Genomic DNA, 26864 nt, shown 5'->3' on the forward strand with positions numbered 1-26864 from the left:
CATTATTTAAGAAGCCACAGACTTCTAGGTGGTATTTAATTCTATTTTTAATCCACAATTTTAGGCTAAATGGTGACCCTTCGTAGTCACATAGTGATGAGGTCAGTGGCCATGGAGGTTTCATGGTCTGTATGTTCTGTGCCCTGCAGAGGCAGGGTCCTTGTGGAGCGTTGAAGGACTTGCCAGTGGGATGTATACCACTGATTCACACGTCTCCCGCCCTGCCTCTTCCACTTCTTGCTGGTTTCCTGTCTTACCAATGCTGCTCAGCCCTGCCGTGGCCCACGGCTGAGGGACTGATGGTATTTGTAGGGTACCTGAGGGTGAAAGGGAACAGCTTTTTGTGGCTGGCCAGCCAGGGGCTCCGAGGGATCAACAGCTCTGACTCCTGTTTCCCAGGCTCACCCTGTCAGACTGGGAAGTTCTGCTTTGCAACTACTATTCCAACCATCATGGAATTAGATTTCTTCACTGCCTTACATGAGGTCGGTAGTCATTTTAAGTGGAAATGCTTAATTTTCAAAAGGTCTTTAAATGTGGCAGGAAAAAACAAGTAGTAGAAGAAATACATAGTATGATGCCCAGTTTTACAAAGTTCAAAAACAAGTGAAAATACATATATTGTCTGGAGATACACACATGTGATAAAGGAAATCAAGATAATTACAAACAAAATTCATGTTAAGTAGTTACTTCTGGGGTGGGGGGCTCTGAGATGGGATTAGGGAGCCCGCACAGAGAATTTAAACAGTATTGGTAATGTTTGAGTTTTTCAGTTGGATATTGGGGATATTTAGTGTTATTATTAGTATGCTTTATAACCTACACTTACATTTTTCTTTTGATAATATATTTCATAATGAAAATAAATAAGTGCAGATGTTTGGAAAGAAACGGTCTTGGCACTATTCTCATTCTTGCCCCAATTGTATTATTAATATTTTAGAATTACAAAAATAACAATATTAAGGAAAAGTCAGGGGGAGGGAACATCTGTTAACACCAGTCCCCTCACACAATTACTGTTGTTTATTTTCTTCCAGTAGGAATGTTTATGTTCTTAGTTATGATATATGTCATTGTACATCTGTATATTATGCAGTGGACTGATGGTCTTTAAAACCACTGGTTTTAGTGGCTGAATAATATTCAGTGAGTAATGAGTATCACAGTGTACTAACCATTCCTCTGTGGTGGAATGTTAAAGTTTTCAACTTTTCTGCTGTTAACAAACATCTTCACGGTTCTTGCATTCATTCTACAAATAACTTACCCATTTGTAAGGCATTCTGCTATCTGCTAGAATTACAGCGGTAAGCAAAAAGAGCCATAATCTCTGTCCTTGTGGAATCTAGAATCTAATGACTAACAGTTCTTGATAGTATTTTGCATTTTAGCTACATTAATCCTCAGACTTTTAAAAGAAACTTTTTATTTTGAGAGAATTGTAGATTTACATGCAGTTGTAAAAAACAGTATAGAGAGACCCCATATACCCTTCACCCAGTTTCCCCCAATGGTAACATCTTGTATAACTGTAATTCCGCAACAGGAATTGATACATTGATACAGCCCACCAATCGTATTCAGACTTCACCAGTTTTACATGTATTCATTGGTGTCTGTGTGTGTGTATATGTTTTCCATGCAATTTTTTCACATGTGTACATTGGTGTGACCACCACCACCATCAAGGTACAGAACTGTTCCATCACAGGGGTCCCTCTTGCTACCCTTTTGTAGCTGTGGCCTCCACTCTCCCTCTCCCCCTCCCTCACTGCTGGCAACCACAGATCCGTTCTCTGTCTTCATAATATGGTCATGTGAAGGATGTTGTACGAATGGAATCATAACAGTGTGTAACCTTGCAGGAAGGGAGTTTTTCACTCAGCATAATTCTCTTGAGATCCATGTAAGCTGCTGCGGTATCAGTAATTTGTTCCTCTTTATTGCTGAGTAATATTCAGTTGTATGGAGGTGTCACACTCATAAACCTGTGGAGGGACACTTCGGCTCTTTCCAGTTTTGCATTATTACATATAAAGCTGCTATGAACAGTTCCTCAACCATTATTTTGATGTTTATGTGTAAAAGGAAATTATTATAGTAGGACTTTAGGCTTCTGTACCTCAGCCATCAGTGTCTGTGCCCATATCTGGGGGACTTCATAGAATCCAAAGTAAGCCTCTGATGAGTGGTATCATGTTTTGGCTTTAATATTTTATGTCTCAAAATACGTTAATTTGTCTGTGTAGCTGGTATCTTCTATATAGCTGAACAAGTAAAGCATATCCTGATGCCATCTTTATTGTCCTTCAGAATTTTCAAGGGTGAAACCTTGATCCTCTGTTGAGCTCTTTGTCCCTTGAGGAATGTGGACCTGTCAGAGCCTCCTTATACAGAAGGGTCACCCCATGGACATTTGTTCAGTGAATGCCTTTGATCCATAGAGTTGATCGAGGGTATTTGGAAAGGATGGGCTACACAGAGGATAGGTAAGGCACATGTGGACTTTAAACCTAATGCCCCAATCTTACTGCTTAGTTCCAAACACTAAATACCTCTCCAGATTTTTAAAGTCTCTTTCAAAACCAAGAAAAACCAAATAATAATGACAGCCAGTTGGACCTGCTGTATGTTTAGAAAGGAAACTTGGTCTCAGGGTGGAGCAGACCAAGGAGGGACATAACTGTGCAGTTATACCAGCCTCATAGTTTGAAAGAGCAGGATTCTCCTTGCCTGTCACCCGCCCCCCTACACACATGTACACACACATACACACACCCACAATCCCGAGTTGTTGTTCCGCTGCACAGGAGACTGGTTCTGTGCGTGTTTCCTGAAATCTTGTAAGCCTAAGACGGGAAGCACGTGGCCTACATGGGGGAATGTGTTTTGAGGTGGCTTAGTGACTGTTTGGTTACTTGTATATTTATGATTGAGGTCAGATACTTAGCTGTTTAGATTTTTATTGTTTTTACTTCTTTGGAATGAATGGCCGTGGTCCTCACTTTCCCCCAGGTCTGAGCAAGCACTGTGCAGTGTGGTAGTGGCCGACCCTGACCCTGGCCCAGTGAGGACCGACCTCCACCTGCCCGGAGGCGTGGTCGGCAGCCGGAGGGTGTGCCGGGGTGACGTGGCCTGCCGTCCATCAGCCTTCCATCGACGCTGGGGGCTCCAGAAACAATTCCAGAGTGAATCCCAAACTGAATTATCCCAGTTGGCCCTCTTTGGCTTTTGACTTCTTTTTCTGTCCCATTGCTCTTAATATAAAGCCTAAAATCTTTAACTGGGGATGAAGTGTGAAATCTGAGCCAGTGTGGTCTAGTCGGAGCCTGCCTCTCAGAGACTCGCCTGGTGCCAGGCGACCCCCGCCCCGCTCTGCAGTCCACTTACCCAGGCCGCCTTCCAGGTCTTCCTTCTGTAGCTGCATGTTCTGCCCACCTCAGGTGTGTGGTGCTGTGTGTTCTGCCTGGAGCACCGTCTGCCCTCCTTCTCTCCACCTGCATTTGTCAAGCCCTCCTGTGCCCCCCTCAGATCTCGGCCTAAATACAGCTTCCTTGTGGAAGCCTTCCCGGCCCATCAGACCTGGCCTCAGGCCACTTGCACGTGCCTCGTAGCAGCCGGTACTTTCCTTCACTGCCCTCGTCCCCGTTTGCGATGGTGTTGTTGACTCTGGATTCGCTGATAGCAGTGCCTCCCACCCCCACTCCGCCCAGACTGTCATAGACATGATGACCGACTGTGTCGCTGTTCACGGTTGACTGTCCAGCGCCTGGTGCCGTGTCTGGCACGTAGTAGCTGCTCAATCAATATTTGTTCAATTAATGAATTAACTTAGGGAAATGGCCACCCGCTAAAATATCCTTAGGAGGTCTAACATGGAATTTATTATTTTAAAAATAGAATTATTGGAAATCTCTGGCGGTCCAGTGGTTAGGAGTCCGTGTTCTCACTGCTGAGGGCCCAGTTCAGTCCCTGGTCAGGGAACTAAAATCCCACAAGCCGTGCGGCGTGGCCAAAAAAAAGGAATTAGTACCTGTTTGTAAAGGTCCAGTTATATATTCCTATAAAATTGTTGACCTGTCCTTGAAGTCTGTGACTGTAATGCATTTTTTTCTTCCAGGTGGGGACCAGGGTTTACTGAACACGTTTTTTAGCAGCTGGGCAACAGCAGATATCAGAAAACACCTGCCATTTATTTATAACCTAAGCAGCGTTTCTATATACTCCTACCTCCCAGCATTTAAAGCGTAAGTGCAAAGGGTTTAACTCTCTTGGGGGGCAGTGAGGGCAGGGGGCTGGGGTTTAAGATTTTTGGGGTGCCTCATCATTCTTTGGGCAATAACAGGTGAAGGCTTTGGGGGAGGTCTTTTCTCTTGTAAGAAACTTGACTGTAATGGGAAGAGGCCGTGATGTTATTCATCATTTTATGTTTGGAGTAACCCAGAGGGCACTTAGCTGCCTGTGGCACAAGGTTCCCCTCGGTTCCTGGGGGGGCCTGGCCCTCTGATGAATCATCTGTGTGTCGTGATCAAGAACACTGACTGGGGACAAACTCAGCCTCTGCCTCATGCCACCTGCTGAGCCTCAGCTCTGTAAGAGGAGGGTGTGATCAGCGCCCTCCGTGGTTGTGGTGCGGATGACACAAGATGCTAGCAGCAGTGTGGTGTCAAGGTCAGTAGCAGGGCCTGTGGAGCTGGACTGCCTCACTTGACATCCTGAAGAAGCCACTTCCTGGGTGCGCACTAGTTACTGAACTTGCAGGGTAGTGGACATTGGGCTTGTTGCTGAACCCTCTGCCTCAGTGTCCTCCAGAGGTTATTGTGAGGCATTCATGTGAAGAGGTAAGAAGAGAGCCTGGCCTACCCTTAGTAGGTAGCAAGTGATGGGTCCTGTGTGTTTGGGAGGCGGTCTAGCAATACGAGTGATCCCTCAGCCAGAGAGGCAAGGCACGTGTCCTCACTCTACCATTTCCCTACTGCGTGGCTTAGGCTCTGGGCCTCAGGTCTGCTGGTATGCAAAATGAGGCGGGAAATAGTCCCTTCCTCGTCGGGCTGTCAGGATGGAGTGAGTTCATACGCATAAAATGCTCGGTGGATGTATGTTGGTTTTGGCAGCATGCTTATTTTGCACCGTTCCTGGTGCATTTCTAATTCAGCAACTGATAGAGCCTAGTAACAGCGCTTGTCTCACTGTGAGGGCCTGGGCCCTGTCCTTTGGCCTCTGATTCATTTGTGTGGAACCAAGAAGATGATTCAGGTTTCGTGAGCGGAGGCCAAGCTGTCAGAAGGATCCTGAGAGACAGCCGTGAGCAGCGACGCTGTTCGCTGAGTTGGGCTGGGCTCTCTGATCTCCATCCCGCATGGGCACACGGCCGAGTGAGCAGAAAACAAAGGGCCTCTCACTCCTCCTATTTCATTATCCAAAGTCCTCTCCAGAAGCCTTGCCCCACCGTTAACGAGCATGCCTGGCTTTTTGTGGCAGAAATGTTTCCTTTTCAGTTCTTTTGTGGGCAGACTCTGTCAGCGTCCCCCAGATAAAGAGGACAAGTATCTTGTGTTCTTTCCTCCCTCCCTGTTGTCTTGGCATATGTCTCTGACATGTTACAGCCTCTTGATTCTCTTCCCTTTCCAGAACAAAACAGGCAAACTCTCAAACATACCAGCTGTGGTCTGTGTAAAGCAAGCAGAACAGGATTCACTATCAGGGGATGGAATAGGGGAAGCATTATTTTCTCCTCCGGTCCTCGGCCTTTTAAAGTACAAGCCTGTCTTGCTTGGAAGTGTGGCCTGACTCTTTTTTTCTTTTTTTTTTTCAGTTTCAGATGTACAGCAAAGTGATTCAGTTACTTTTTTTTCAGATTATACTCCAATATAGGTTATTACAAGATAGTGAGTATAATCCCCTGTGCTATACACTATATCCTTGCTGCTAATCTTTTTGATGTGTAATAGTTTGTATCTGTTAATCCTAAATTCCTATTTGTCCCTCCACCTCCCCTTTCCCCTTTGGTAGCCATAAGTTTGTTTTCTGTGTCTGTGAGTCTGTTTCTCTTTTGGATATAGATTCATTTGTATTATTTTTTTAGAGTCCACATATGGGTGATAACATAGAGTATTTGTTTTTCTCTGTCTGACTCACTTCACTAAGTGTAATAGTCTCTATGGGCCTGAAATTCTTTATGATCCTTATTGCCTCATAACTAACCCTGCCAGTTTGAACAGCCTTCCTGCAGACCGTGGTAGCTTGACCTTCTAGAACTGAATTAGTCTATAAGAGGGCAGTTGCTTAATTTAATTGACTAGATTCAGCTGAGCAAGCAAAAAGGTGAACGTGCAAAGGAGGTAGACTCATTAGTGGTGTGAGCATTTCTACCCCTCCTTCCACTCCAGTCTGCCCAGCGAGCTTGTGTGCTGAGACGACTCTGTTGGGGAGACGTGAATCTGACATCCTCCCTGTTGGGCTCAGTTCCCAAACAGCGTTGACATAGAGTTTAAAGATTCGTGTTTTTCATGTAATGTGGCCCCATTTCCCCTGTGGCTCATTGGGACTCCCTCTGATTTTCACCTTACTACCGAAGTTGAACATACTGTCCCTTTAGTGATAGCCTGGTTTGTACAGACCCTGCTTGCCTTTATTTTATTTTGACAAAGAGCAAGAAGCAGGTGGAGCAGAGTTAAGTTATTTGGGGGCAAGACAGACTTATTTGCTGGAACCTCGGCCCCCCTCTCTCAGGAACTCGGTTTCTATATCCTCTAAGTGAATTTCCCAGCAAAATGGTTAGGATGGTTTCTTCTTCCTGGCTCAAGAAATGAGTGCGCATTTTGGAAATCTGCTTGGTGTACTGCCATGTAACCGTAGTGGAGATGACGCACTGGGAGGTCAGGAGCAGCTCCAGCATTAGCTACACGTCAGCTGGCGTGTGGCCTGACGGGAGTTAATGCTGCCTCTGTGCAGCTCGCCCTGGTGATGAAGCTTCTCAAAGCCATGCCTTGGCCTCACCCCATTGCTGCCTATTTAGGAATATGGAAACGAGATCACAGAACTCGGTTTCCCTTCCCTTTGCCGGAGAATCCTTTTGTTTTTCTTGCAGATATCTGTCTCCAGAGACATTTTTCCTTACGTTTCTTTTACAATTGGGAAGGGCTGAAAAGGCAGACAGTTACATTTCTTTTTTGTTTCAAGTTAACATAAAATTCAAGTTAACCAAAAATTTTAAGCTGAAGTAGACGGTCATGAACATTTGGGCTGCCATGGCTACTCAACCAAGAGCCCTGTGCACTGCTGGGACCTCAGCGTGAATTCACAGTCCCCCTGTGGGGCTCAGGGTAACCTTGGCGGCCTCCAGGACCGAGTGGCTCTGTGGTGTGCTGGCCTTCCCCAGGAGAGCACAGGTGGTGGCAGGTAGAACGAGACCAAGGAGTGGTTTAGAGGCTTCGTGGAAGGAGTCGAGAATTTGCCTCACCAACTTCTAGCAGCCATGTGCCATGAGATCACCAGGACAGTATTTAGATGCCCCAGAATCTTAGCTCCTTGGATATCTTAGACCGGCGTAGCCTCTTGCTGTTACCTGAAGTTTCTGCTAAAGGATGGCCTGACATGAATCAAATTTAACATGAATTGGAGCCGCGGACATAGCATATCTAAAGCCTTTCTCTACATACCACTTGGACGGAACAAAACACAAAGGAAAACACACTTATCAGTTTTAGCACTTTGAGTGGATACTCAAACATAGCTTCTGAAAAACAAAATTAGTAATATTTTCTGTAATAGAAGATCCTGTTTAACACAGCCTAATTTGAGAACTAAAATGCTTGGCTTAGTAACTTTTCAGTTAGTTTGTAATATATGTGTTGAGAGACAAGCTCATAAATGCATTTCTTAATGAAGTAATATTTCTGAAAGTGCCTAGCATAATGTTTGGGAAATAGCATCTTCTCAGTTAATATTCATTTCTTTATGTTTTCTCCATCTGGAGGGCCTGTTTTATCCATGTAGCATAGAATTTGGCTTGTGCATAATGTTAGGCAGAATCTCATTAGTTTTTTTAAAATCAGCCATTTAGTTCCATTTTTACTTTCTGTTAAATCCACTGACTAAAAGCTGTTTGTCATATCATGCTATATAAATGGGCCTAAAGCAAAGGTAAAGAATTCTCTGGTATTGCCTCAAACGGCCATACAAATTAATTGGTCAAATTGATTGACTACAAAGCTTGATTTACCAAATAATTTCCAAATAAATATTTTAACTTACTCGTTTACTTGAGTTTAAGTATGATCTGAGACCTAGCTTGGTAGAATCTCAGAAACTAGATCTAGAAGCCCAAAATACATTTTTTCCATTTGTTTACTGCTTTAAACGTTCCTGAGGATATTCATATCTATTATTTCTTTCCCAGGAATGTGGCTTATTCACTAGACCTTATCAAACCTCTTTAAAATCAATATTTTCCAAAAGCGAAATTGAACCTTTAGTGTCCTAATTTCTGTTGTTCTTGTGTATTTCTGATTTGATTGTTTTTCCTTGATCCCTGAGACACCCTTGGCTTAATCTCTCTCTGGGACTGTTGTCATTGAAGCCATACATTTTCTGTGTTCATTTCTTTTCACACTCCTACGTCTTCACCTAAAGCCCTGAGGAGCTGTAGTTTGTGTAGCTTTTATTTTTTTCAGCCATTTGTTGGTCCAGCCACTGTTCATTCAACCTGAAGCATGTAGAGGGTGCCTCACATTTCTGCTCACTGAGGACCACAAAAATGAACGAGGACGTCGTCGTCTAATCAGCCTGGCAACTGCAGGTTGATTGCGTCCCATCATGGTTTGAGTGTTGAAGAATCAAGCCTGTGGTTTCACGGATGTCTTCTTCCTCTTTCTGGGTGTTAGTGATGCTTGTCAGGCCCCAGGCGCCCCATTTCTCAGCATGGCCACCGGTTCATTGTGACTTCACCTCTAAGCATGTATCAGATCACCTGTCCTAGGATCTTACTGATGCTGCCTATTCTGCTTCCCGACCTGGGTCCTCATCACAAAGGGGGAAGCGTCCACGTCAGAGCCATCCCAGCCTTCAGAGGCTGGTCTGACAGTAGGCACAGAGGGCACGAGGAGTGACATCTCATGGGCAGGAGTCGGGTTGAGAAATGCCATCTCAGCAGGAGAGGGAGCTCGTGGGAGGGGAAAAGGCGTGGGGATTGAGTGGAAGACGCACGCTCCACAGAGGTCTCAAGCTGGTGGGCCGCAGACTCTATTTGTCCCACAGATATATTTCGTTTTCCTTGCATAGTTTTCTTTCTTGTTTTTCTCAGTTGTTTATGCTTAAAAATGAGGCAATTTCACATGAAATGCAGATTTCCAAGCTCTTTTGAAAAGTCAGACCTTTGGTGGGATGTGGGAGAAGAATGTCAAAGATGATTGTTACAAGTATGGGACCTAAGCGGGTGGAATAAAGGAGCTGCCGTTTCCTGAGATGGGGAAGATTGTGAGCAAAGCAGGTTCGCAGGGGAAGGGACCGACCAGAGATGTATCAGGTGTATTAAGTTTGAGGTGCGTATTAAACATCCTGGTGAAAATGTGGAAGAGGTAAGTAGCTACAGGAGTTGGGAGTTCAGGAGAGAGACTGGGTGAGACATAGCTATGGAAGTGTCAGCATATAAGTGATATTTATAGCCGGGAGACAAGATGATATAACCAAGAGAGTGGTTATGATAGAAAAGAGTCCTGGAGACTGGGCCCTGCGACAGGGAAATGTGGAGCAACAGGAAAAGAGACCGAGAACAGCAAGGCAGGAGGAAACCCAGCAAAGTGAGGTGTTGCACAAGCCAAGCAAGAAAACGTTTCAGGAAGGGGAAGCGATCCCTCTGTGTCAGATGCTGTGACAGGTCAGGTAAGAGGACAGCTGAGAGGTGGCCCTGGACCTAGAATGTGGAGGTCAGCGGTGACTTGGGCAGGGGCATTCCTGGTGGAGCGGTGGAGGACAAAGCCTGATTGCAGCAGGTCCAAGAGAATGGAGAATTGGAACTCTTCTGAAGCATTTTCTTTAAAAGGGAGAAGGGAAGTGGGTTGGTAGCTGGATGGGGGTGTAGGATCAAGAGAGGGGGTGGTTATTTAAAGATGGGAGAAGTTACAGCATGTTTGTTGTATTGATGGGAATGATCAAGGAGGGAGGGAGAGAGCACTAGTAATGCAGAAATCTGGAGGGAGACTTGCTGAGTGACGTCCTCGACTCGGTGAAAGGGGATGCGTCCTAGTGCACAAGTGGAGAGGTTGGCTTCAGGTAAGCGCTAGGTTGGTTGTGTGGGCACAGATGCAGGTAGGTGGCTGTATTTTTTTGGTTGAATGAATGAGTGAATGAATGAGCGAGCAGTCAGCCCGGAGAGACTAAGGATGACATACCACCCCTGGGAAAGTCTCCCTAGTGGCCTGGCATCATGAGGCTTTCCCTGCTACTTTGTGACCAGAGGCCAACCTGGTAGGTTGGCATAGTTGACTAGGTCCAAGTTGCGGTTATTAAAGTCTGGGTTTGAGTACTGTTGTTTTTGTGATTTCCAGGACACAGTTGGGAGGGTTATTTAGCTTGAAAGGCAAGGAAAAACCAGGTGGGTCCCTGGAGGCCACCGTTGTTTGCTGCTAGGTAGCAGCTGTCTTCTGCTGATAGGAAAAGCACTTGCCCCAGGGACCCCCCTCACCAGGTCCACTCTCTGCATGACCAGCCCACCCCTTGAGCACTTGGGTTTATGACTCTTGATTTAGACTGTGAGTGGGTAAGAAGAGGAATTTTTTGGTGAGAGAGGAGAGGTGGCTGATTGGCTGTGGGGAAAGGTTCGTGTATAAAAGGGAGCCTGAGCAGGTACGAGAGTGAGTGGCCGTGGATCAGAGAACATGAGTCACTGAAATGGGCAGAGGATGTTTGGCATGGCTGCCACGTTTCCCAGGGAAGGGTCGCACCAGCAGTGCTGCATCTCTCTTCCTTGGTACCTGATTGAACATTGCACACAGAGAGCTTCGTGAGAACTAAAATTAATCCTGTGTGCACTGTTGTGGATTAGTTCCTTTTCTGCTCTGACCGGTTCTGTAGTCTCATCCACACGTTACCGGCTGCATTTCTCAACTGGTAAACTAGTCATGAAAATTCTATCTGATCTTTTGGTAACACCAGGTCACAAGGATTATTTTAACGGCTAACATAAGCACTATTATTGCTGGCTTGGGTTCAAACTATGTCTTGTGATCTGGACGTCACTTTTGAGATTCTATCAAGTTAAAATTAGAGCACTTATTTTAAGAGATGTATGCAAGCTGAGACAAATCCCCATTAGTGGGTCAGAATGAATGGCTCTTAGTAATTTAGAGACAATTGTGATATGTACCCGACTTCTTTTTTCCTGGCTGGTAAAATTTGGTGGTTAAATCAGGCAGTGAGTCAGTGAATCTTCCGGTTATCCTTGCTGAGAGTTGAGGTCAGTCGAACTTAATCTTCTGACGTCAGCATTTCCCCTTCTTGTTCATCGGCTGCTTTGCTTTTGACTAAAAGGTGACATAAGTTCTGACTGTCGTGCCTTTGATGAGAGAGAGAGATACCACCAGAGTCATATCCTGGGTTACCCTTCTCTGAGAAACAGCCCCACCCCTGGTTTGCATTTAGGCTAAATTATTCTTTTAAGCAAGAAGTAATTTTCCCTTTTACTTATGACCTGTGCTCTTACTTATTTCATTTTGACATGGTTATTTTGTATTTTTCATAAATGACTAAAGAATAAATTGATTGAAGTGATAGAAAATGATTTTAAAAAACATCCCTCAGGGAACATGATTGTGACAAAAATAATTACATGAAATCCATATCTAGGTTAATGGAAACTCTAGATGGAAAAACTAAGACCTTTTGCTCATCTTTTTGGCAAACAAAGTGTTTTATTATGAAAGCTAATGGAGCAGGATGTTCAGGCTACTTTGTTGTGCAAATAAACACCATTCTGTTTGTATAGTGACAGCGTAGTTAGATAAACTGTGTAACTCATAAACCTTCATACGTGGCGGCCAGTGTTAGGCCTAATAAGGCTGCCCCTGGTATGGAGCCCAGGGCAGTCTTAGGCGATCACCAGGGGCGCCCTACTGGGTGTCTGCCTTTTGCACAGCTGCCGAGTCTGTCTTCACTTCCTCCTACCTTTCTGTCTGAGCTCCGTGGTTCCCGCTCAGCAGCTGCCTTTCTTCCCAGCCTCAAAGGGCCCTTGGGCTGACCAAAACCTTCACATGGCAGTGACTCACCAGGCCTGCTCTTCTCATAAAGCGTCCTTGCTCTGAAACTTGTTTTTCTCCCACCCCTGTTCATTCCCGCAGGTCTGTCAGGTCGATGGCACTTAGGTTCAGGTAACGCCTCAGTACCTAAAAAACAGGTTCCTGTTCCTTACTGTGCAGAAATAGGGCTGACCGTAGCCTGAACCCGTGACATCTGAAGCCTCTGCTTGATGCCTGTAAGCCCCCAGCATCTTCCTGACTCCCTCCCTTCTGCGTCTCTCTGCCGTCAGCCTCCTGAATCCTCGAGCTCTTCCTGGTCTGCCCCTCAGTACCCTGGCCCCAGTCATTTTCTCGAGAAACCTCTCACTCTGTGAATTTTGCGATTTGTTTTGTCGCTGGGATTTGGGGAGCTGTCGGGAAGGTACATCACATCGTGCAGCCTGCCACAGTTCTGCTGACCTCTTAACCCTCCCCACCCTCCCCCCATCTTACTGGCACCCAAGGAATTCCTCGCCTTTGAGCAGAAAGGGCAGTTCTACCCACATTTAGAACCCTTTGAGATCTCAGTTTCTACCTCTAACAGACTTATGCTAACACATATATATGGAATCTAAGAAAAAAAAAAAAAAGGTCATGAAGAACCTAGGGGCAAGATGGGAATAAAGACACAGACCTACTAGAGAATGGACTTGAGGACACGGGGAGGGGGAAGGGTAAGCTGGGACAAAGTGAGAGAGTGGCATGGACATATATACACTACCAAATGTAAAATAGATAGCTAGTGGGAAGCAGCCGCATAGCACAGGGAGATCAGCTCGGTGCTTTGTGACCACCTAGAGGGGTGGGAGAGGGAGGGTGAGAGGGAGGGAGACGCAAGAGGGAGGAGATATGGGAACATATGTATATGTATAACTGATTCACTTTGTTATAAAGCAGAAACTAACACACCATTGTAAAGCAATTACACTCCAATAAAGATGTTAAAAAAAAAAAAAAAAGAACTTTCTTAAAACCAAGACTGCTCGGTCGATGAAAGGACTATCCAATTGATAGAATTTTTCACATTGTTAGGGTGGAATAGGTAAAGAAGGTAATTTTGAGAAAGGGGGTCCTTCCCCTGGCCACAGAAGGTGACAGTGATTTAGCATTAAAGAAGCACTTAGGCATCATGGATTCATGAAGGTAGAGCCCAGGCCTGAGCCACAGGGAAATGCAGGGTGTGGACCGTCCGCAGTGGTGTTCCTGTTGACATGCAAGGAGAAGGCCACGGGCCACGTGGGGAGGAATCCGCCCGGCACGAGGCCAGTACCCAGGGAGGTGGCAGAGGCCCCTGAGCCACCTCGGGGCACAGACAGAGCCAGAGGCTGAGGTGTGCGCTACCGCCTCCCGCAGAGACCGGGCCGTCTTGCGGTGCGGGCATGTTGGCTGCTTTGCGGTGGCATTCTACTGTGGATTGGACCGTGTGCTTTTCCTCTGCATTCACTCTGGGAAGGCCCTTAGGCACTGCCCAGCACAGTCCAATTGTGGGTCCTAAGATGCACCACCACCTGTTTCTTGCTCTTGTTTCCCCCCTTCCCCCCTAAACTTTGTGCAAACGGTATCCCTCTGAGAACAGTCTTCAGACAGTGCTAAGTTGCTTGCTTTGTAGCTTTCTTTCCTATTAATTACTTTCTGCCTCTCTGTCCTTGACTATACTGGGGGTGTTTCCAGGGCTCATTTCCAACTTTGATATTGACCGTCTGTAGGCAGGGAGTTAATCCGTGGAGTAACAAATGACACTCTCAGATGATGTCCTTATAATTCTGGGAGTGTCTTACAAGTACAGCCTAGTTGTGGACGAGAACCTTGGCTCTGGAGCCAGCCTGCTTGGGTGGAATCCCAGCCTTGCCACTCACCAGCCACGTGATCCTAGACAAGTTAACTTCTTCCTGCCTTGGTTTCCTCGCATAGTTGTTTCTGGAGATTAACTGAGGTAAACCATGCAGATGTTAACCAGTGCCTGGCACATGTGAGTACTCAAGACAGGTTAGCTGTTCCGATGCCTAATGCTTAAGCGGTTGTGAACTGTCAGGCGAGTGGACTGGAAGGGAATAAAGTTCATGCTATGTTCATGTTTTATCTTAATTAGTGTTGCTACCTCTCATGGCTCTCATGTAATGACTGCGTGTGACGTTTAAATTAGGCTCGGCAGGTCATGGGTTGAGACTTAACTGGTCAGTTAGTAAAGGAGACGCAAACAAGTGTTACTGCTCCAGGCAGGGGAGTCAGGGCAGGAGGAGTGGGTGTCTGCGGAGGTGGAAGGGGCACCTCCTCTTTCACGTGTGCTCTGTTCTAGTTTTAGGCTTACGTGTACCACTAGGAAGAGGCAGGGCCTGTTGTCCCCGCCCCACCAGCACGCAAGTATCAGGTCTCTGGGCTGGGTTCCCCCATCACCATTGGAACATTTGTTGAAGGCCCTTCTCTTAATCCTGCTCATCTTTCTCAGCCTCGCCTGAAGCCTCTTCTGAAAACCTCCACCTGCAGTAATTGCTTTGGAATGTCCATAGCCCTTCATGTCAGCACTGCCCTGCTGGCCCCGACTTGTTGCCTTGCTTGTGCTACCGTTTCTTATTTTTATGTAGATGACTCATCTCCATGTTTGGATAAAGCCTCTTAGGGTTGCACACTGACCACAGTATCGTGCCTTACACGTAACAGTTGCTTATTTAATTGACAGCCCTCTCTATGCACAGATTTGAGCATTATGATTTATCCTTTTAAGGATAACATTGAGAGTTCTTGTGTATATGTGCACAAGTATGTGTGTGCATGTAAAATATACCACGTGTATAAAATAGAGAGTAAGCTTGGGGATATCAAGTATCCACTTCATCTTCAAAAGAAATGCACTGGAGGATAGTTAGTTATCCTTAGGAGGAAATTTACAGGAAGCTCTCTTTTTCTTGCATGGTTTTGGAGTAGCAGCATGGTAGGATGGTAACAGCTTAGGTTTAAGAGAGGGGCAAAACTGTGCCGAACCCCATCTCTGCCACTAAATAGTCGTATGGCTCTGGGCAACTCACTTAGCCTCTAGGAGCCTTCATTTAACACATTAGTAAAATTTACCTGGCAGGATTATTATTCCCAAATGTGTACTGAAAGAATTTGGGCCCCAAACATAGTAAACTGTCAGATAATGATAGCTATATAACAGGTCTGTGACATTAAAAACAAAACAAAAAACAGAAAAACCTTTAGGAGATAAGAAAAGTTACATGAATAGAGTTTGCATTGTTTTGATCTGTACGTCATGCTCAAATATTTCGGTTGCCTATAGGATAACTCCACTTAAAATCTGACACTTGAGCCCAACACCCAAGGATCTGTCCCATTTTACCTTTCCCTATCAAAGCTTCCTCTTTGGCTCTCATTGGAGGACATTCAGTCTGGTACACACATGCTCACCTGATACCTGCATCCCCCTGCCTACAATTCCCTGTATTAGCACTAGCTACCCAGCTCCTATCTGTTGGACAAATTTTACACATCCTCTATCTCAGTACCTCCTGCCCCACTAACCTTAGCTTTCAGTGACCTCCTTGCTTCTATCTACCTCTATCTCAGTCACATCCTCTATCTCAGCACCTCCTGCCCCACTGACCTTAGCTTTCAGTGACCTCCTTGCTTCTATCTACCTCTATCTCAGTCACATCCTCTATCTCAGCACCTCCTGCCCCACTGACCTTAGTTTTCAGTGACCTTGCTTCTATCTACCTCTATCTCAGTCACATCCTCTATCTCAGCACCTCCTGCCCCACTGACCTTAGCTTTCAGTGACCTCCTTGCTTCTGAATTCCTAGGGCACTCACTGTTCCCATCTTCCTTTTGGCACTTGTATTCACCTTTACCATTATTTCATTTTACATGTATAGATTTCCTCCCAGCCAGAACAGGACCATTCTTAAGTCTTACTCTTTTTATATTATGAGATAATATAAAAAGTGTGTTGTGTATTTAGTGAAATATAGTGTATATACAAGAGGATATACAAAAATGTTCAGTTTTTAAAACACCTTCACCACCCAAGGAATGAAACATAACCAGTATCTTTGAAGCCCCTTTTCATCTTTCCCATCACAGCTTCCCCTTTCCTCCCAAGATAACCAATATCATGAGATTTACATTGATTACAGTTTTCTACTCTTTAAACAGTACTTTTTTTTTTGTTTTGTCCTATGTAAGTAGATTCATATGTATGTATTTCTATTTGAATTTGTATTTGTATAATTTCTTTTTTTCAACATATTTTAAAAAGTCATCCTTTTGCTATGTGATCTGGGTAACTACAGTTCATTCATTTTCACTGCTATATTGTATTCTATGATACGAATATACCAGAAGTTGTCCTTAAAACAAAAACAGAATGGATAACCATCAAATTTCAGTGACATTCAACAATCAGCATGTATTTCTTGCTCATATGTTGTTGAATAGTCTGGGACAGCTCTGATCATCTCAGCTGAGTTTGGAGCCAGGCCACAGGTTTGATCTGCATCTGTTGTGACTGTCTCATTCTTCTGGAACCAGCAGGCTACCCAGGGTACATTCTTCCGCTGGCAGAAGTTGTAGCTTCTCAGGGAGACTGAACAGAAACAAGCAACGCTATTTTAAGGCACACTGTCACTCTGCCCACATTTCATTGGTGAAAGCAAGTCATGCAAACATGCAAATATCAGTCAGGCAGGAAAGTGTACTCCCCCTGTAGAGACTGGGAAAAGGCATGAACGCTTGCTGAACAGTAATCTAAAGTGTAGTCATTTCAGTTGTTTCCAGTTTATGACTATTTCAAACGGTGCTACTGCTGTGAACATTTTGATTATGTTTCCTGCTGCACACATGTAAGAGTTTCTGTAGGGTATGTGCCTAGGAGCTGAGCTTCCTTCTGGGTTGTAGAGTGTGAGCATTTTCAGTTTTACTAGGTAATATCAAACAGTTTAACCAGTGGCTGTACCTCTGGTATCCACGGTGGATCAGTGTTGGGTTGTTGCACTGACCCACTGCTACTTTGGGATTTTGTATATATTTAACATATAATTGAATAATTTTAGAAGTCTAAACTTGTTTCAGTGAGCTCAGCTTTTTTTCCAACCACTGCTGCAGGATGGACGGTGAACTGTCAGAGCTCAGAATGCACTAACCGTCTCTACTCGTGCTCTCTTGGCAGATTTGGTGCAAATGCCAAAGTTGTGCATTTCCTAGGACGAATCAAACCGTGGAATTATACTTACGATCCTCAAACAAAAAGTGTCAGAAGTGAGTCCCATGATCCCACTGTGACTCATCCAGAGTTTCTCAACCTGTGGTGGGACATCTTCACTACCAGTGTTTTACCTCTGCTTCAGCAGTTTGGCCTTGTCAAAGACACCCGCTCATATGTACACGTGGTAGGTTCTGTTTTTTTCCTTCAGGTAATTTGATGCTGTATTTTTTAAAACTGGTATACTAGTAGAGGTGGAATATTCAGTGGTATTTTGAACAAAGAGATAAAGTAAGACTTTGTGGAAAGAAAGCGATGTCCATCTTAGAGTGGAGAAATATTACCAGCAAAGATTAGAGCAGAAGTAGATTTTGTGGCAAATTTCATTAGACCTGGGAGCACAGGAAAGGTTTTTAGAGGTTTAGATGGATAGATAGATAGATAGATCTATATATAATATATATATATATATATATATATATATATCCATATGTTATAACTATAAAATTCTTAGCCCATTGTCCTAAGATTGTAAGATTATTCCCAAAAAAATAGTGGTTTACAAAAACAACGCCCCATTTCATGTTTTAGAAACTGCAAGTATTTAAATATACCTATTTTATTTTTGCCATCCGTGTAGAAGAATATATTCCGAGTGAAAATTACAATAACATGAACATACAGCAAATACTTTTCTAGGATTATTTTGATTTGCCATGTTTTACTCCTCTGGTTATATTGGATCTTGAAAAATAAATCTCTCTGTAAGAGGAAGATGACATTAACATTTACAGTAACAATTCTGACTTTAAAGGTCTTCCTCTGAGGTTTGTTCTTTTGGAAGAATTGGAAGAGGATGAGAAACTAAACTTTTATGTTACATATTAAGATATGAAGAATAAAACTGAATGGGTAAATTATAATCAAGTCTTAACAGATCAGTTAATTACCTTGCTATAATTACAAGAGACTGTAAGGTTATAAGAGATCCTTCTCTTTGCTATGGTATAGATTTTAGCCATTTCACTTATGAGCACTTGTGCCAAAATATAAAAAGGAGAAAGGGAAAAATAACTAACACTTACATTCTTACACTAATTGCTTTATATGGACCAGGAAATAATACTTATACAGTACTTGGAACATTGCCTGGTACATAGTAAGTGCTTAAGATGTCTATTCTTATTTAACCCTTATAAGCACTCTGTCAAGTAAGTATTATTTTTGTTAACATCCCCTTTTTATATATTAAAATTAACTGAGGCTTAAAGAAGTTACATACCTTCCCTTAGTCAGCAGCAGAACTGGGACTCACACCCAGGTCTGAGAGACTGCTGCCCTTACCAGGAGCGTTGTGAGCAGAGGAGTCTGCAAGAGGCTCCTGGTGTCATTCCGGCGGCACGTGGAAGGCAGAGGCAGGACTAGTCCAAGGGAAGGACTTAGCGTTGCCTCAGCTCTAATATAATCCCGTGGAATCTACCCACATACCTTGGAATTCCAGGATATTTCAATACATATATACTTATACCTACACATCTATATAGCAACAAAAACAGCTAATCAAACATTTTGTTCTACCATTTTCTCTGTTAAAAACAATACCTGTGTGTATTCATTTGCCTTCCTTTTTCTCTAAGATTTCCAGTACTGTCACACCTGAGAGCTTTCTGAAGGCTAACTTTGATGTTCTTTTATGATACTATTGAAGTTAACTGCCTACCTGTGTGTAATGAGAATCAAATTTAATGCAGAGTAGGTTTGCTCCATTTCCTGCACATTTACCTTGTTCCTTCCACAACCCGAGGACTGAGGGTTATGAATCAAGGGAAGGTGAAGATGGGAAATGAAGACTTACTCAAAACTAAGCAAATTAACAGAAGCTGCAGGAATAGATACTACTTGGTAATAAGCTTGAACAGGAAGATAAATTTGGTGTATGGCTCAAACCGTTTAGCTCTCGCTTCTATAATGTGACAGCTGTGTATGTGGTGCGGCTCTCTGCTTAGGTTCTTTCTGAAGTGTAGCTTCTGAGGTACCATTTCGTTTAAGTTCTCAACCTTTCTGAGCCCACACAGATCAAGAACTTATCGTGAGACTTGTGTTCCCTTGTCCATCCATCTTACACTTTCTAATGAACTGTTGCAGCTTTCAGACTTGGTCTATACACTGGCTTTCTCTTGTGGCTTCTGTAGAAAGGTATGCAGAACTTAAACATTAACCCTACCCAATTAATTTGTTCTCCCTATGTTTTCACCGAGTCAAGAAGTCTTCATTTTGTTAGGAAAAATATCATGATCCTTGTATTTCTGTGTCTCGTTTTGTTTCATGTAATACTTTTCAGTTTTTGCTACCTTGCATGATAATTCATCCTGGTTCTTCTCACCTTCTTCAGTTTATTGCATTCTTTAAAATGGTCTTTCAGCTCTAAAGGAGTCTCTGATTATTCTCCCCTTTCTAGGAAAATGTCTCAGGAGCCGTATCACAGCTGTCCCTTGGGGAGATCCCGGCTACGGCACAGCCTTTTGTATCCTCAGAAGAACGGAAGGAGCGGTGGGAACAGGGCCAGGCTGATTACATGGGAGCAGATTCCTTTGACAACATCAAGAGGAAGCTTGACACTTACCTCCAGTAGAAACACTGCCCTTTTCCGTGGACACATCCACTTCACAGGCACTTGTTACTGATACTTAGTATCTAGAGCTGGGTTAAGAAAGGTCTGTTACAGTTGCTAGAGGCTTTCATTAAAATCCATCAGATGTGGGTGGAGGGTTTTGCAGGACAACTGGTGAGAACTGGGCAAAAGTTAAGTAGCAATTCTGTTATATGAACGACAGTTCTGCTTTTTAACCCTCAGCTTGTATTCCAGAAATTCTCAATTATGCTGATTGCCAACATACGTGGTAAGGGAAACTCAAATCTTAAGCTGTTAAGATGGCTGTATCAACTCTTAAAATGTGCCAAGCCAGGCTCCAAACCAGTCTCCCTTCAGATTGGGACACAGTACCTGTCTCTTGCTTGCTTGTTGTACCCTTCACTAGACCTGCATTTTAGAATCACCCAGAGGCTGCCAGAGTGATTGTAATTCTGCTTTCAGGTAAAGACAACCTATAATAACACTGCTGAGTGATTCATAAGCATATCAACAAATGGTGTTAACCCATTTTATTTCCTAGTCTTAGTGTCTGAAGATGTTCACCAGTTTTCTATGTACAGTAAGGCGGCATGCTAAAATGCTTTTGTTCAGTTCTGTATATCTGAAAACAGCAGTGTGATGGTTACCTACAGTGGCACCTTGTATGAAAAATAAAGATTTATTGACATATCTTGGTTGTCTAATTCAATTAAGGGCACCCACTCCCCTTGAAAAAAAAGTATTAGGGAATTTTTCATAATTTGTAGAATTTGTGTTTTAAAAACCAGTGTAAAACTTGACACTGAAATATATGCTTTAAAAGTTGGTTTCTAGATATCAAGAGATATCTGCATCTAGTGTTCTCCAGTGATGGTGATGGATCTAATAGATGGAGGAAAGGGAGATCAAATTAATCTGTCACCCACAGTTCTGTATGAAGTGGGTATTCAAATCTTAGAATATTGTAACCTTAAAATCATCATAGGTTCATTGTCAGTCTCTAAACATACTCAATCTTTCAGGACTGTTAGAATCAATCAGTACCAGACCCAATGTCTTCTAGCATTTTTATCCATGGCTTAGAATGATAGAAGTATAAAGCATATTTATTCAATGTACAGGTGATTCTAGGTTGCAAGGATGGCAAGCTAGTGAAGGGTATGATCTAAAATGTCGTTTTAAAACTGAAGTGAGTAATCAGAAGTCATTCTCTTGAAGAAAGCAAGAGAGACCATGACAAGAAACGTTAGAGGTTTAACTGGCCAGAAGCCGCAGTGGCTTTTAACCTTCAAGATCACCTTCTTTTATTTCCACAATAGCCTATTGGTTACACAGGTCAGCCCTATTCAATAAGGGTGTGAATGAATATACAGGGTATGGAAACCTGGAGAGCAAGAATGTATGGGGGGGTGGGCCACCTTGGAGGCTGGCTACCAGAAGAGCTTAAGAAGAACCTGAGGACTTAACCTAAAATTGTAAACTGTTAAATGACAAACGATTTCTGAAGATAAAATAAGCTACGATTATTTGGACTGTGGAAAATGAGTTGCTGTGATCTTCAAAGTACATGAAGCACTACCAGAGATTTAAGTGCCTCTGCGTGTCAGGTGCCATGGTACAAAGACCCCTCAAGATACTCCTAGTCCAAGAATCTCTGCATTGAGAGGTATGAGCTGAACTCTTCCAATGAGAATCCAGTGCATAGAAAAATCTGGCTAAACTGAAATTAAATTCATTATAGTGTAATTTGCAAGTCATACAAATAGAGTCTTTATTTCTGGACAATCGATTTGTGCCTAATTTTAAAGTTCATTTCAGCCCTCCGTTGCTTTCACAGTCTCAATGGTCATAAAGATGTATCTGATTTCAAGGAAATACTTGAGCATATTCCAGAAATTACATCTACCAAAGCATTAATTCAGTCATCTTAGTTTCACATCAAACACAATTTGAGTTGACATATATATTTAAGACAGACAACACAATAATTCATTGAACAAGCACTTAAGTACTGACCATATCACACATGTGATGGACATTATAAATATAGGAGTGTACAAGACAGACATAGTTCCTTATGTTCCAGTAGGAAACAGACTGAAAGAGAAATGAACATGTATAATTGCAAATTATGCTAAATAAAGTACACTGACAACAGAAAGTCCAGCTTTAGGGCAGTCAGGAAAGACCTCCTACAAGATGATGATTAAGCCAGAAAGAGAGGCTCTGAGGTAGCCAACAGGGAGTGAGGAGAACGAAGAATATTCCCTTCAGAGGAAATTGTGCGAGCAGGCGAGAACTTGGTGGAACTAAAGGCTTATAAAACAGGATGGAGAGGTATGCAGTGGCTTCATAGGTGAAGGTATGGGCTTTGGATTTTATTTTAAATTCAACAGCAATTGATTGAAGTTTTATTAATGTAATTTATATTTAACTTTTTATTAATGGGGACTTATAGAGACATACAAAGGTAAGCAGAATAGTATAAAGAACCCCCACCACCCAATTTCAACAACTGTTTCATCTGTATCCCCACCAACTCTTCCCCTACTAGACTATTTGGAAGCAAATCCCAGATAAAAAATTTCATATGAAATATTCCCATATATATCTTTAAAACATAAGGACTTAAGAAAATTATCTCACCAAGAAACTATTAATTCCAAATGTCCTCCATTATTTTGTGTTTTATTTCCACTTTGATCTTATTAAGATCCAAGTAAGGCCCATACAGTGCAATTGGTTGATATACATCTGATTCCGTCGTGTTTCCTAACCCTCCCTTCTTGTTTGTTGTTGCCTTGCAATTTATTTACTGAAGAAACCAGATGATTTGTCCTGTCTCCCACATTCTTCACTTTACTGATTGCAATTTGACATGTTTCCTTGTATTTTGTATTTCTTATAAACTGATTTAGAGGGCCAGTCAGATTAAGGTGTGATTTTTTTTGGGGGGGGGCAATACTTTATATATTGTTAGGTACTTCCAAACCTCCAGTTATCTTATGATATTAACTGCCATTGATGATCATTGCCTAGATACAGTATCTCACTGGGGTTGCAAAGTGGTGATACTCTCATTTATTAGCTGAAATATTTCTATATACTTCCATTCATCAGTAATTTGGTTACCCTGAGGTTGTTTCTATTAAAAGGGCAGGATAAATGCTTGATTCTTTCCCTTCACTCACTAGTTAGTATATAAAATAAGGAACTGGTTTAACAGTATCCTCCAAAGGTGGTTTTGAGGGGGTTTATTCTAGTATCATTATGAATTAATGAATTTTAATACAGTTTGTTCAACTCATTGCCAGTCCTTCTTAAAGACAGTCTAATTGTCTTACCTTTGTGATTTACATTTTAAAAACACTGGTTCTGCAGCTGGTGGAAAATAGCTTAAATGAGAACAAGAGTTGATGGGAAGGCAAGTTAGTTTACTGTAGTGGTCTTGGAGAAAGACAGTGGTAATCCAACATACCTTCCACCAGGGTGAAGGCAGTAAAGCTGCTGATGGATTGGATATGAAGAGAGAGGAAAAAGGAGTAACTGAAACTAGAGGCTTGGGCAACTGCATCTCCAACCTGGCTGCTCCTGAAAAACACTGGACACCTTGTAAGTACAGTTTCTTGGGTCTCATCACTATAGATTATGAATCAATGGGCTTTGGTTGAGGTCACAGTATCTCTACTCCAAGTAACTGTCAAGCAGTGACTGCGACCCAAATGACATTTGAGAACCACTTGATACATTCAGAAAGTGTTTACACTACATACAACAGGGAGTCAGGGTTTTTAGCAGAAGACGCATGGAAAGGTGAGGTGGGGGTTACACAGCAGGGGACTCAACTGCTGATCAGTAAAGGCTTTCTAGAAGACAAACTCGGCTCCTTGAGTGATGTAGGAAACATTCTCATAAATAACATCTATAAATATAATTGTATAATGTCTACCGTTTAATGTCAATGAAACTTGGGGCATTAAGCTAAGTAAGACTTGGCTTCTCCTTAAATAAAATAGTCTGCCACAGTTTGCTTTTTTTCCCTCTGCTTATTATTACAAATAGATTACTATTTTTATACTTGGGTATGTTATTTGATAACTTATTTCTCTGAGTTTCTGATGCTGAAATTCAATCTCCTTTAAGTGAAAATCTGTAAGAAAGCAAAAAGAGGAAAGACAATATTTATTAGGTATTTATAGCTTAATTTTCATGTCAGTCCTATAATGTATATATAGTATTCTCATTTTGCAGATAATCAAATAAGAAAGGTAAATAATCTGCAAAGGACTTTGATTCAGATTTGTGTATGCTCTAACTCTAAAACTATGCTCTGCCTTAAATAAATGAATGATCAAAACAGACAATGAGATCAGAGAAATGGGCAGAGATCAGAGTAACCTCTGTATATAACCAGAAATATAAATGCCAGAAATCTAGGAAGTAACACAAATAATGGAAAAGCTTTCAGTTTGCTTGCTCTGAGGATAAGGACAATGGCCTTGAAATAGAACGTGGGAAATACCTTTTACAAATGCTTTCCTAAATAGGCTGCCTGAAATTGTAATATAAAAACGGGTAAGAAAATTCAAGGATAGAATTGTCCTGAATTTTGGCTTGGACACAGTTCAGCTTCACAACATATAGACTTTGTATCTTAAAAGCCTATACAGGAAAAAAAAAAAAAAAAAAACCTAGACAGAATTATCCTGTTTTCACAGTTGTTTCATTGGCCCAGAAGAGGGAAAACTTCTCTTATATGACTATGCTGCGATACCGTGATGTATTCAGGGTCAACATCCCTTTAGAGGTTAAGGGCTCCAGACACCTATACTAAGCCACTCAACTCTTGTGATTTACTTATTCTGTGTTCACTTCTAAGTTTTTGAAGTTTCTTGATGTCCAGTCTATCAGCTACCACTGCTCACTACTGTCTGCCTAAAACAAAAATAGGAAAAGAGGCAAATGTTCAATAACAGGGCCTTTGAACACTAGTTCTTTTCTACTGAGTCAAGTATATGGATTTACTGAAATCTGTTATTTTAGGTGGTCAGAAGCCTTCTTTGGCTTCTGGGCCCCTGGTTGAGATGAACAGAAACCTAGTCTTCAGATACCTAATATCGCCTTATTGTTGTGGCCAGGTAATATGCAATCTGAACAAGTAAGTGTATTTTGGAACTCTCCATCTGTATCACAAGAGATCACAAGACTCAAAGCCTTTTTTTTTAAATTGAGGAAAGATATCAAAGCATCAGACTGGGGGGTGGGGAGGAGAATTAAACATATCATCTGGTGTTAACTTTTTGTGTCCCTATTTTTTATACAACGTAAGAGAGAAAAGCTCTAAACTGAAAAGGCTTACGTAATTTATTTTAAATAGTATTTAGTAAAGGCTGTTAACTTTGGAAGGAAAGAGTTGACAAATTTACCATAGGAAAAAGCATATAATATGCATAAAAGAGGCTGAGAAGTCACTGAATTAGACTAACAGATAGATTCCTTTTCCTTCCCTGATCTTCCAAGGATACTCCTTAATTAAGGTGAAGTATTAACTTTTCCATGCAAAGTTGCACAATTATACTGCAAAATCTGTTCCAGGGAGCCTAAAATACCAAGGGTCACTTTGTAGGATGTGTAAATAGGCAACATTAACTCAGATTACAAGAACATACATTTGTGGAGGTGATCAATATATCCTTATTTTTTAATCCCATGAAAAATGGTGGATATAATAGCCTTTGACTGTAAGTCAGATTTGCCTACACAAAGGGCAGATCCATGCCTTTGGAGATTAGCTCCAAACTTGATCAAGGTCTATGATTCATGCATAAAATCAATGTTTATCTTAATTCTTGCTTTCACCTGTACCTGCAAGAAACATATGAAGTGTCCTTCACTAGACCATTTCTCATGAAATATTTAACTTACCTTTATCAATATATTGATACCAGTGCCAAGGAAACATTTTTTAAATCCTACAATGTACTATTAGGGAATAGCCCTTGCCTACCCTAACAAAAAGGGTAAATTCGTTTAAACATTCAGGAAACTGTATCCTAGTTAATTTTATCTGCCTTTCTAATAAACTAGAATGTTGAAAGATGGCAGACTTACTGGAAACTTTCCTAAAACACTAGTCGTATCTCTGCTTTAGCAAATAGAGCACATGTTTTAATATATAATCTCTCTGATGACTTTTAATATCACATCTATCACATTAAATACCCTCTTGGAATAGTCTAGATGCACTATTTTTGCGTTTTTCAAAAGTGCAAAGACATGCCCTAGAATTTGTTTTATCTACCAATCTAAGAAGTCATTTTGGTATTTGCTGTCCTTCTAAATGAAGTCCCAGTGTAGCCTAGTTATTATAACTTGGTTCAGGTTAATGGAGGTGTCCTGTTCCATGTACATTTGAATGACATACATTATTAGAACTGTATCATTTTCATGTAGAAATCAATTTTCATATTTAAAGGTAGAATTTAAAGGTTTAAATTTGTCAGAAAATTCTTGATCAAGAAGGTTGCGTAGGGAGCTGGAAAAGAGATTTTTTTAAAATCCCATTTTAACCGTTAAAAGATCTGACTGGGAATAAGATATCATCTACCCTTTCAAAAGCAGTAAATTATTATGGCTTCATCTAGAAGACCGTTCTCCCTTATTATCACACAATAACTATGAATATATTAACATGGAAGAAAACATTACCTCTGCTTACAGGATTTCTAATCAACCGTTTCCCCTTTGAAGTAGACAT

The 26864-nt window shown here is 42.1% G+C and overlaps 1 protein-coding gene across 2 annotated transcripts in view; it reads left to right on the top strand.

Annotated features, from left to right (window-relative positions):
• GYG1 (glycogenin 1) overlaps positions 1-20797 on the top strand; it is a 37147-nt gene extending 16350 nt beyond the window's left edge. For both annotated transcript variants that reach the window (XM_082459642.1, XM_082459643.1), the window contains exons 5-7: positions 4127-4253; positions 17443-17662; positions 19934-20797. In XM_082459642.1, the coding sequence (XP_082315768.1) occupies positions 4127-4253; positions 17443-17662; positions 19934-20107 (521 nt within the window). In that variant the 3' untranslated portion in view covers positions 20108-20797. The remainder of the gene's footprint in view (positions 1-4126; positions 4254-17442; positions 17663-19933) is intronic.
• The last annotated feature ends 6067 nt before the right edge of the window (positions 20798-26864 follow it).

The sequence above is a fragment of the Balaenoptera physalus genome, assembly GCF_965194825.1.
Source record: "Balaenoptera physalus genome assembly, chromosome: 4".
NCBI lineage: Eukaryota > Metazoa > Chordata > Mammalia > Artiodactyla > Balaenopteridae > Balaenoptera > Balaenoptera physalus.